The 9,868-nt window shown below is 43.3% G+C and overlaps 2 protein-coding genes across 4 annotated transcripts; one reads left to right on the top strand and one right to left on the bottom strand.

The window, feature by feature from the left end:
* Positions 1-1,882: 1,882 nt before the first annotated feature.
* On the top strand, positions 1,883-9,740 carry LOC6614674 (peroxisomal acyl-coenzyme A oxidase 3). 3 transcript variants are annotated; one of them, XM_032720041.1, is made up of 6 exons: positions 1,883-2,022; positions 6,645-6,804; positions 7,146-8,069; positions 8,183-8,308; positions 8,364-8,709; positions 8,901-9,740. In XM_032720041.1, exons 2-6 carry the CDS (start codon positions 6,670-6,672, stop codon positions 9,449-9,451), a joined length of 2,082 nt encoding a protein of 693 aa, XP_032575932.1. In that variant the 5' UTR covers positions 1,883-2,022; positions 6,645-6,669; the 3' UTR covers positions 9,452-9,740. The 3 variants fall into 3 exon arrangements, with proteins under 3 accessions (XP_032575932.1, XP_032575936.1, XP_002039101.1); XM_032720045.1 differs by having other exon boundaries at positions 1,883-2,026; XM_002039065.2 differs by having other exon boundaries at positions 1,883-2,038.
* LOC6614675 lies at positions 4,270-6,150 on the bottom strand. Its single transcript, XM_002039066.2, has 3 exons — positions 5,274-6,150; positions 5,020-5,215; positions 4,270-4,961 (listed from the first exon to the last, which is right to left on the bottom strand). Exons 1-3 carry the CDS (start codon positions 6,058-6,060, stop codon positions 4,469-4,471), a joined length of 1,476 nt encoding a protein of 491 aa, XP_002039102.1. The 5' UTR covers positions 6,061-6,150; the 3' UTR covers positions 4,270-4,468.
* Positions 9,741-9,868: the final 128 nt, after the last annotated feature.

Below are 9,868 nucleotides of genomic sequence, written 5' to 3'. Positions count from 1 at the left end.
TTTTCTGTCTTCTGGATTGCCTACTTTGCGGGTTCGTTTTTATTTTTCAAACAAAATCACTATTTTCGTCTGATTGTTTCTATAGCAGCTATATGAATACAATTTTTGCTAAGCTCGTATACTAATTCTTGTATACTAATTGCTTATGTAGAATTCCAAGTTTTCGTTGCAAAATTATTGAAAACAAAAAAGTTTTCCTTACTAACACTTTATTTCGTTCATATGACAGCTATATGATAGTGGTTCGATCCGGCTGTTTTTTTCATATAATTTTCCTACAAAAATAAGAACATTTTGTGCCAAGTTTCAAGTGTCGTCTACCTTAACTAGAAGTATTTTTATCCGCTTTCCCCATAAAATGGGAACCACTGTACATCGGTTCCGAGTGGTTTGTGCAGAACACCACTCTGCACAAAGATTTGAATCTGAATTCGAGTCGTTACCATAAAAGGCTGAGGCGTCATAGGAATTGCAGAACGTGGCCATTAAGAAGGCTTCAAGAAGATAACCGAGGGACCTCATTTTCCGATGTCCTGAAGAGGATGGTCAGCAGCTAATGACTTACCTTAATGCCATATGTTAATTTGTTATCTGGGGCTGTTTTTCTTATGTTAATAATGTTACAATTTTAGGTATTGCTATCTGAACTTAGCCGGCGCGCCAAAAATGTACTGATTTAATAGCTGCAAATGACACAAATGGGTTGCTGGAATTCCCCATAAGGTTTAAAAAAAAAATAAAACAAAAAAACAAATAATTAATGAGTTACTGTAAAGTATGCAATAATTTCTGTTCTTCGTGAGTCATATTTTTAATTGTTGCCTATTCAAATGGCGCCGTAAAAAGCTTGTTATACAAATACAAGGGCACTCTTATTGGGGCAAAAAGAATAAAAAATGTAAAGTTAAATGTAGAATTAGGTTTAATGGAAAACTAGATCGTTTCATTTAAATCGGGAAAGGATTTAAAAATGGATTTCTAACTAAATTTATTCCGGAATACTTTTGAAGTTAAATTTAACTAAAAGTAAAACAATAAAGCGGCTTAAACCATTCGCCCAGCAGTTAATTTTAAGGGTATTTTATGATATAATTTAAGAATCTTAAAACAAGCAACATTAAATACATCAACACATTACAGATTTCCAAGATAAACTCCCAAAAAGAGGAGTATCTAAAATATTACCAAAAAGCATAAAATTCCAATAAATTTCATTTACCTGAAAATGTTTCCTTTCCGTATCTCGTATCGCGCATTGCCATTCGCATCTCTGCCGCTCTCTTTATCCGAATCTCGTGGATGCGTACTCACCCACACAACTGTACAACGATGCCGGCCGGTTAACAACTGCTGTGTTGCCTTCTCGCTCTGGCAACAGGCACTTGACATTGAGGCAGAATTAGAGGAAGAAGAAGAACCTGGGCCAGCTCTCATCGACCCACTTCCCACACCCCACCACGACCCCCGCCACTATCGCTATTCAGCATACATCCCCAAGAGAGAGGGCATACAGTACACAGAGAGAAAAAATATCAAGAGTAAAAGAAAACTACGAAATACTTGCAATAACGTATAATACTAACTAGGGATTATATACAAACATTTTTCTCATTAATAAATAAACATTTATTGGTGGTTCCGAGGGCTGTTAACCTGTGTCTTTCCTACCAAAAATGTATAATTCAAGCTCTTTAGAACTATGCAATATTTCGTGAGAAAAGGTAGGTTGCATCTGGTAGATTAAAAACTGTCAGTTTCGATAAGCATCTGTTCTTTTTTCTCCCTGTGCATGCGGGACTCGCCCCTATGAAAGACCGTAGGGTTCCCCATACTATTGGTATTGCTGTGAATCAGGCGGCGTTATTCTCGCTCTGCTCCGCTCATTCACTTCCCATCAGTTGGCCGTGTCGGTTCGTTTCTTCCCCAATTCTCCAGTTCCTTCTCGCTGCCCGGTTCGATTCTCAGTTCTGTCGACGGTCGTGTGCCGGTTGGTGTTGTTGCTGCTGTTTAAATTCCGCGTCGGTGGGTGTGTACGAGAGTATGTATAAATTTGGATTAATTGCCCTGGTCTTGTGAGCTCAGCTGGTCAAAAGTGTTCAGTTTTCGTATCTGCTCATAGCGAAATTCCATCGGGAGAAGACAACAATAAGGGCGGGCCCGAAGAAGCGCTACAGGTTGGCGGCTCGCACACAGATGCATCGAGAGCATCTCTCACGTGGCCCAGACCCAAATTTTCCAACTCCAATTCTTTTCAACACTCTCTCTCCCTCTCTCTCTCTCTCTGCCGCCCCAAGCCCAAACCGTTTCTACCTACTTGTTGTTTTCGCGGTGATGTAATAGAAGGGAGAATGCAAACTGAAACCGAGTCCTTCTTAGCCAAGCAATTCGCTCGCGTACAGGGTGTGCTGGCGGTACAGTGAAAGCTCTAGTGACATTCCCGTTAAAGGCGGGCTGCTTCTAGCCCCTATATGAGTGGTTATCAAGTTCGTAAAATTAAACATTGTTTAAAGATAATAACCAAACAGTGAGTGAAGTTATTCCCCTTTCTGTTTATAGTGCCATTTGTGATATTCTATAATGTACATTCCCGTCAAAACAAATATTATACTACTAAGTTTATAATATAACGTTATTGACATTGAGACATTCGATATTTGATTGTGTTCAAAGATCAATTGCAGTTGTCAGTTCATCAAGAAAGGCTTTCACTGTACGTGATATCAGCCTCAATTGGGCTTGATTTGGCCACAATGGAGGGCCCTCTGTGTCGGAGTGTTGATTGTGCGCTAATTTGTCTGGGAAGTGTGTAAATAATAGTGAAATTAGCCGCTGCACTTTGCATTGTAATTCATTTAAAAGTCACCCGGGTCGCCCAAGCCCAATTTGATTGATTCAAAGGGAGTACATCATACATAAATACAAAAAACAAAAATAAACGACGGCTATTTTCATGTTCAAGGCTGACTCACAACAGCACCCCCATCAAAAGCGGTTGGTTGTTCAACAAATTGTGACAATTTCGATCGGCACGCAATGGCAATTGGGTGGACTAATGGGTTTCGCTCATTACATCCTCACCTGGCCACAAATTTCTACGTGGCTTATCACGTAAGCCAAAAGTTTTGCCGCCACTTGGCCGGCCAGCTGTTCAGTGCTGCTCCAACCATCGCAACTTTATCAGTTTGGGGTTTCTTCATCGCAGTTTCTGGGTTTGTTTGGATTACATATGTATGGATACATATGTATGCCGCACACTAAGCACATTCATAATTTCTGTTTCATGCGACTCACGCACGCCCCTTTTTTAGGTTTATCGACTTCCATTTCCGCTTAAAAATTCTAACTTATTTACTTTTTCAAAGCGCCGCAACATCGTTCTCTTAAAGTGGAGCGTGGTTTCCTCGTGATTGCCCAAAAATTTAGATTGCGGCGACTTTTGGGTGCGAGTACATAACCGAGATTGCGAACTGAAGATTGAGTCGTGCTAATTAAGTGTAGCACTAAACATTCTGAGAAACCCATATAAACTGGTTTACTGACGATGGCTCATTTCGTCAACGAAAAGTTCCCGAACCTAGACAATAAGAACTTATCACTGCGACGGCGGCGTTGCCGGTATAATTACTGCTAATTGTTATAATTAGCTGGAGGTTGATACCGAATCGACCACATGCTTTTATTTTGAGTGCAAATGAAATATGCTATCAAAAGGCAACATTTTATGAATATAAAAGATTTATTGCGTTATCATCTTTTTCTAAAGAATTCGCTTATGGTAATTAATAACCCTTATTTGCAAATATATATTTCTTAATTATGTGTACACACTTATGTTGTTGTTAATGACAAATTAATTTTAAAAGGTGATATCGGTATCTGTTACTATACAATTCGTACTTTCCCTTATCAAATATAAGCGATTTCGCAGAACCAAAAAGTGGACAAATCAAAGTCCACCTACTATTGTTGACGCATAATCGAGTATAAAGATAAGGCGGTAAACTGATATAACTATATCACCTATAAGGAATTGTATGTCACTTCACAATTATTTATAGATTATCCGTATTGATCGTATTCACCCCTTTTATGTTACTATATTACCGCATTATCGATTCATGTTCGTTGCTTCTGGGTAATTGAAAGTACGGGTGGTCTTCAGCTCAGGTAGTTCTATTTTTCTTTCAGACATTAAGGCATTGTAGCCGAATGCGTGATCAAATAACTCAGACATCGGGAGTCAATAAACTCTTGCATTACACTCAAGAATTGATAATCATCGATATATTTATACTCTCGGCCGTTTATGGCAGTACTTGAACGAGGGGATTCCACAACTCTGATAAGTGAAAGAAAATCAACTTGTTATTCGATCCAACTTAAAAGCCCGTTCTGAAAATTTTGGGTTATTGCCTAAAAGAAATATCAGGAGCAGTAATCAATAAATTTTCCCAAGAACAGAGCTAACTTAGATGTCTCCCTCAGCCAGTTTGAATGTCTTGAGATCGATATCGTCGTAGGGAGCCACATCGTGACCAGGATCCTCCTTCTCCTCATCCAGCAGACAGTAGATGCTATCCGTTTCCTGCTTGATGATCTCGTCACCCAGTCGCTTCCAAAAAGGACGACAGCGGTTCTTCCACTGACGCAGGTTGAAAAAGGCGCAATAGCGAGTGGTAGAAGACTTGAGCATGGCCATGTAAAGTGGTGTGATTTCATCCGCCATTAACTTGGCCTGCAGGTAGTTGGCCATCTTGCGGCTGTGCAGATCGTTAAAGTCCACGTAGATGCGCTTGGCATGCTCATAGCATTTCTTAGCGATACTGGTCATCTGTGTGTCCTTGGCAAAGATCTTTCCCAGATGCAAAAGTATCTCTGCCTCCAAATCGCGGTGGGTGTAGAGTCGGGATAAGCGAAGAGCTCGCTTGTAACACGAAATGGCCTTCTCCACGTGCTCAAAACTTTCGATTAAAAAGGAGTTATGCAATTTTGAAGGATTCAATAATTGGATCTACTTACATCTCGGAACATTGCCCTTGGATCAGGTAGTACTTGATGTTGAGCTTAACGAATCGGTATTCGGTGCAGGCCAGGATCTGGGTTTTGATCTGCTCCAGGCACTGCTGCGCCGAGTTAAAGTTACCAATCTCCATAAGGAAGTAGGCACGCTCCAGAAAAGTGTCGCAGAAAATCTCCATGTTCTTATCCCTGCCAACTGAAAGAGGATCATTACCCATTAATAAGGCCTAAGAGTCTTCAAGAATAGTTCTTACTTTCTGCTATCAGGACAGTGGCCCGACGGGCCATGGCCACCGCATCCTCGGGGTGCTGGCGCACAATGGACTTGCCCTGGATGAGGAGCTGCCTGGCGAGATTCTGGGCCACCAGCTCGTGGAGCGTGAGGCTGCCTGCGGGCATTCCCACCTCGGCAGTCCACACGTGACCACGCACCAGATCCATGGCAATTTGTAGGAAATTGATGGCCGAGGTACGCTGACCCGTGTTCACCAGGTACAAGGAATAGATGTAATAGATGCGGGATATGTACTCAGCGGCATCCCGTTCCTGGCCGGCAATGTTGCGGCACAGCGAGATGATGTGCTCATTGAGGGCCACCAGGGCGTATGCGTATTTCTGACGATACGGTTCCAGCAGCTGCATGGTCTCAAAGAACAGGCCAAAACACTGTTTCAGTCCCCGTTGCTTGTTCAGACAAACGGCCAGTTCGGCATCGCGGAGTCGATCCACCATTCCGTAGAGCAATTCCGAGTCATCGGATAGCCGTTCCCGGATATTTAGGCTCTCGAAAAGTGCATTCTCCTTGGTGGCCAGGCAGTGGAGGAACTCCGGCAGCATGGTGCATCCTGCCCGGCGCAACTCATCCTCCAGAGCCTCGAAAACTGGTCCCTTAAGTCGGCGCGCCTCATCATAGGTCAGGGGAGTGATTCCTTGTCTAATGGTCTCGCGATCAAAGTTAATCTCTCGGAAATTTCGGTGCGGTAGATTGCGCTTTACTTGGCGCGTAATGCGCACCACCTCATTTTGCCACTCCAAGGACATGACCTTGGATCAGGTTAAAAGTGATGCATTAAATGTATAAATTTTCAATTTAGTTTTATGGCAGTTATACTTTGAAGTATATTTAATAGTTTGCTTATGACGACTAAGTAATCTTTTTGCTGCTAATAACTAAAGTAGCTTTGTCATATTTTAGCACTTAATTTAATAGCAATATATTGCGAACTACATTCAATAGAACATAATGTTTTAAAAACAATTATTCTGTTATATTCTGTTCTCAGTTTGGGCGCAGAACTTGACTAAGCCTATTCCCATTGGTTTGAAACTTCACTTTGTGCATATGATGATGAGAACAGCTGAGTACAGCGAATGCTAAACTGTTTAGCTGGCCAACAATGGCTTCAAAACCAGCACCTCTTGAGGGTTTTCCTTTCTACGGCTTCAGTCGCTTGCACGCTTGTAGATAAAACAGTTCGAGTGCCCCACTTGTTGACTGACTAGACAACTGGTTGGTTTTGGCCATTTAAGCGTTTGGCTTAGATCGCAGTGGTTCTATACCCTCTTCGTCGTCAATAGCTCCACTGATCCGATGACAATGTTTGTCATTTCCTTTCTTCTTTAAGAAATTAAGTCAAACAAAATCACGCAATGGCCAGCGAGGACACAAGCTTTATTCCCGATCTTCCCAGCGGTGGACCATTGGCCGTTTACAGAAAGAGGGCCAACTTCGACTGGAAGCGATTGCGACTGATATTCGAGAAGGAGCAGGGATTGCGAATTAAGGTAAGTGGATGGCTATCTCTTAGAAAGAGAACGTGCTGGAATATATTCATAGGGCTTGTGTGACTTACGTGACGACAGCTTATCAAATCGCTGAATTATGGCTAACGTCTTTAGAGTCTCGAAAGTAAATTGATAACATTATCCAATAAATAGTTGTTACATACGATTCACGATTTAAATTAAAATCTTAGTTTATTATGGTTTATAAAGCCTTAAAAACACGCGAAGTAAAATGTTCATTTTTATTGTGCGTTATAAATATAAACATTATATTTGGATTATAGTTTAAAAATGTTTTTTTAATTAAATATTTAATTTATTAATATTTCACTTTTTCGTAGTACAAAGTGTGGCGTCGCCTGGAGAATGACCCCCTTTTTGCCCACCCATCCCGCACACTGCCCATGGACGAGCAGAAGCGCCTGTGCGCCATGCAGGTGAATCGCATGAAGTACCTGGACCTGGTGCCCAAGGAGATCGAGAGCCTGAGCTTCTCGGCCAAAACGAAGTATCTGATGTACATCAACGAGGCGCTGGCCTGCTACTCGCCCAGTTTGTCGGTGAAGATAGCCCTGGGCGTGGGCCTGTTTAACAATGCCATCCGTGCCATGGGAACCGAGAAGCACCAGAAATATATCGAGGCAGCCTGGAATCGGGAGGTGATCACCTGCCTGGCCATCACGGAGCTGTCGCATGGCAGCAACACGAAGAGCATCCGGACAACTGCCACCTATGATCCGACCACCCAGGAGTTTGTGATCAATACGCCGGACTTCGAAGCGGCCAAGTGTTGGGTGGGAAATCTGGGTAAAACGGCCACGGTGGCCATGACATTTGCCAATCTCTACACAGCTGATGGCCAGAATCACGGGCTCCACGGCTTTCTGATTCCCATTCGCGACCCCAAGACTCTGCTCTCATATCCTGGAGTTCTGGTCGGCGATATTGGGGAGAAGTGTGGCCTGAATGGCATTGACAACGGATTTGTGGTCTTCACCAACTACCGAATTCCCCGGGACAATCTCCTCAATCGCACCAGTGACGTTACTCCGGAGGGGGTTTACGAAAGCGTGTTTACCGAACCCGGAAAAGTGCTTGGGGCTGCTCTTGAGAGCTTCTCCGCCGGACGCATTGGCATTATGCAGGAATCGGCCAATACTCTGTGCAGTGCCGCCGTAATCGCAGTTCGTTACTCCGCAGTGAGGAAGCAATTTGGCCCGGAGCGTCAGGGCGAGGAAATGGCCATTCTGGAGTATCAACTGCATGTAAGTGGGGTTAATTGTCATTTGAATTAGTTGGATTATCTTAACCAGAGCTCTCATTATTCATAATTTTTTATATTTTTAAGTCTTAAATAATATAATTAATCAATTTCCAGCAATATCGCATCTTTCCCTATCTGGCGGCTGCCTGCGTTCAAAAAATCGCCACTGAAGAGCTGACAATCACCTATATGGAGATCATAGCGCGTTCCCAGGCGGATTCCAATGGATTTGATGTTCTGGTGGGTTATCTTTATATCGTAGCTAACAGCACATCTAATGAAAGCAATATTTTAGACCCAGAATGCTGCGGAGATCCATGCGCTGATCTCGTCGTCAAAGCCTTTGATCACCTGGGCAGCACGGGATGCCATCCAGGAAGCGCGAGAAGCCTGCGGAGGTCATGGCTATCTGGCAGCAGCTAAGCTCGGCCAGATGCGCACCGACCACGACCCACTATGCACCTATGAGGGTGATAACAACGTCCTAGGACAACAGGCCTCCAACTGGCTGCTTCGCCAGTGGAGCGCCAAGGAACTGGAGACACCCATTGGTAGTGTGAAGTTCCTCGAGCGCCGAAGCGAGTTACCGGCTCTCAACTACGCGTCCTTGGTGCAGAAAACTCCAATAACCAGCTGGCAGTGTAAGTAGATAAGTGTTTAAATGCAGCTTAAGGGATAGTACCTACTTGTTTCTAGTTGTAAATGTATTTTAAAGATAGAAAAAGTATCTAAACAGTTTTTAGAAATAATTTTGCTTAGAAGAAACCGAAATTTGTTATTACTATATTAATTACTATATTCATGTTCGATTAAATAGTTCGTTTCCCTTCAGTCTCCCTTAGGTGCTACGAGTGGCTGTTGTGTCACCTCATGGCCAAGACCACAGCTCACATCGAGGGTCAGCTGGCGGCGGGCAGCAGTAAATTCGAGGCGAGAAACAACTCCCAGGTGGCCGGAGCACGCGAACTGTCCCTGGCCTACGCGGAGTACTATGCTCTGACGCGCTATGTGGACCACGTTAGTACACTGACAGTGGAGGCGCCATATGCATCCGTACTTCGTCTGCTGTTCGATGTGTATGCCATGTGGCTGCTGGAGAAGCACATGACCACCTTCTATGTGGGTGGCTTTGCGGCTGGGCGGGATTTCTCGGCTGCAGTGCGTCAACTGCTGCTGGACAGCTGCCTGAAACTGAAGGACGTGGCCGTGAGCGTAGCTGATGCGATTTCGCCGCCCGATTTCGCACTGAATTCTGTCATCGCCCGGACGGATGGACTCCTCTATGAGAACTTGCAGAACGAATTTATGACCAATGAGGGGGCGTTCCAGCGACCCTCCTGGTGGCGTGACGTAATCATTCCGCAGGCCCAGTCCAAGCTATGAGGAGGATTACCACCGGGGATTACCACCTAGTTACCAAGTGCCTGACTTCGATACTGAAGCGTTCGCTTGGCGCGTAGTAAACCAAGTTAAATTGGAATTGGTGTTGCCTCTCGATAATCAGGTATAATGGCCAACTACGTTCGCATTGATCCCAGTGAAACGTTTTTTTGATCATGTACCAACTATAACACACATTCGAGTACTTTAAGATGAAATCTGTTACTAGACTACGATTAAAGTTGATATATATAAGCGAGTTAAATAAATATTGAATCATTTTGCGTTACAATGTTGTATCTATAAATATATCAAATTTTGTCCTAAATGGTTGGGAGATAGTATAGAAAAGTAATAAAAAACTAGTTAGGTCGTGCAACAAAAGTTATGATTTCATAAATTACTAAAAATTAAGGTAAT

This window comes from Drosophila sechellia, chromosome 2L, assembly GCF_004382195.2.
Source record: "Drosophila sechellia strain sech25 chromosome 2L, ASM438219v1, whole genome shotgun sequence".
Classification (NCBI taxonomy): domain Eukaryota; kingdom Metazoa; phylum Arthropoda; class Insecta; order Diptera; family Drosophilidae; genus Drosophila; species Drosophila sechellia.
The sequence above is the reverse complement of the archived record's forward strand: the minus strand, read 5'-3'. Positions and strand labels throughout refer to the sequence as shown.

What these genes read in the sequence shown, in the direction of transcription:
- LOC6614675 (XM_002039066.2), bottom strand. Translation starts at nt 6,060, where the DNA reads ATGTCCTTGGAGTGGCAAAATGAGGTGGTGCGCATTACGCGCCAAGTA. An exon ending in CACTGTCCTGATAGCAGAAA is followed by an intron (nt 5,216 to 5,273) that starts GTAAGAACTATT and finishes ATCCTCTTTCAG; the next exon opens with TTGGCAGGGATAAGAACATG. An exon ending in CAAGGGCAATGTTCCGAGAT is followed by an intron (nt 4,962 to 5,019) that starts GTAAGTAGATCC and finishes TTTAATCGAAAG; the next exon opens with TTTTGAGCACGTGGAGAAGG.
- LOC6614674 (XM_032720041.1), top strand. Translation starts at nt 6,670, where the DNA reads ATGGCCAGCGAGGACACAAGCTTTATTCCCGATCTTCCCAGCGGTGGA. An exon ending in AGCAGGGATTGCGAATTAAG is followed by an intron (nt 6,805 to 7,145) that starts GTAAGTGGATGG and finishes ACTTTTTCGTAG; the next exon opens with TACAAAGTGTGGCGTCGCCT. An exon ending in TCCAATAACCAGCTGGCAGT is followed by an intron (nt 8,710 to 8,900) that starts GTAAGTAGATAA and finishes GTTTCCCTTCAG; the next exon opens with TCTCCCTTAGGTGCTACGAG.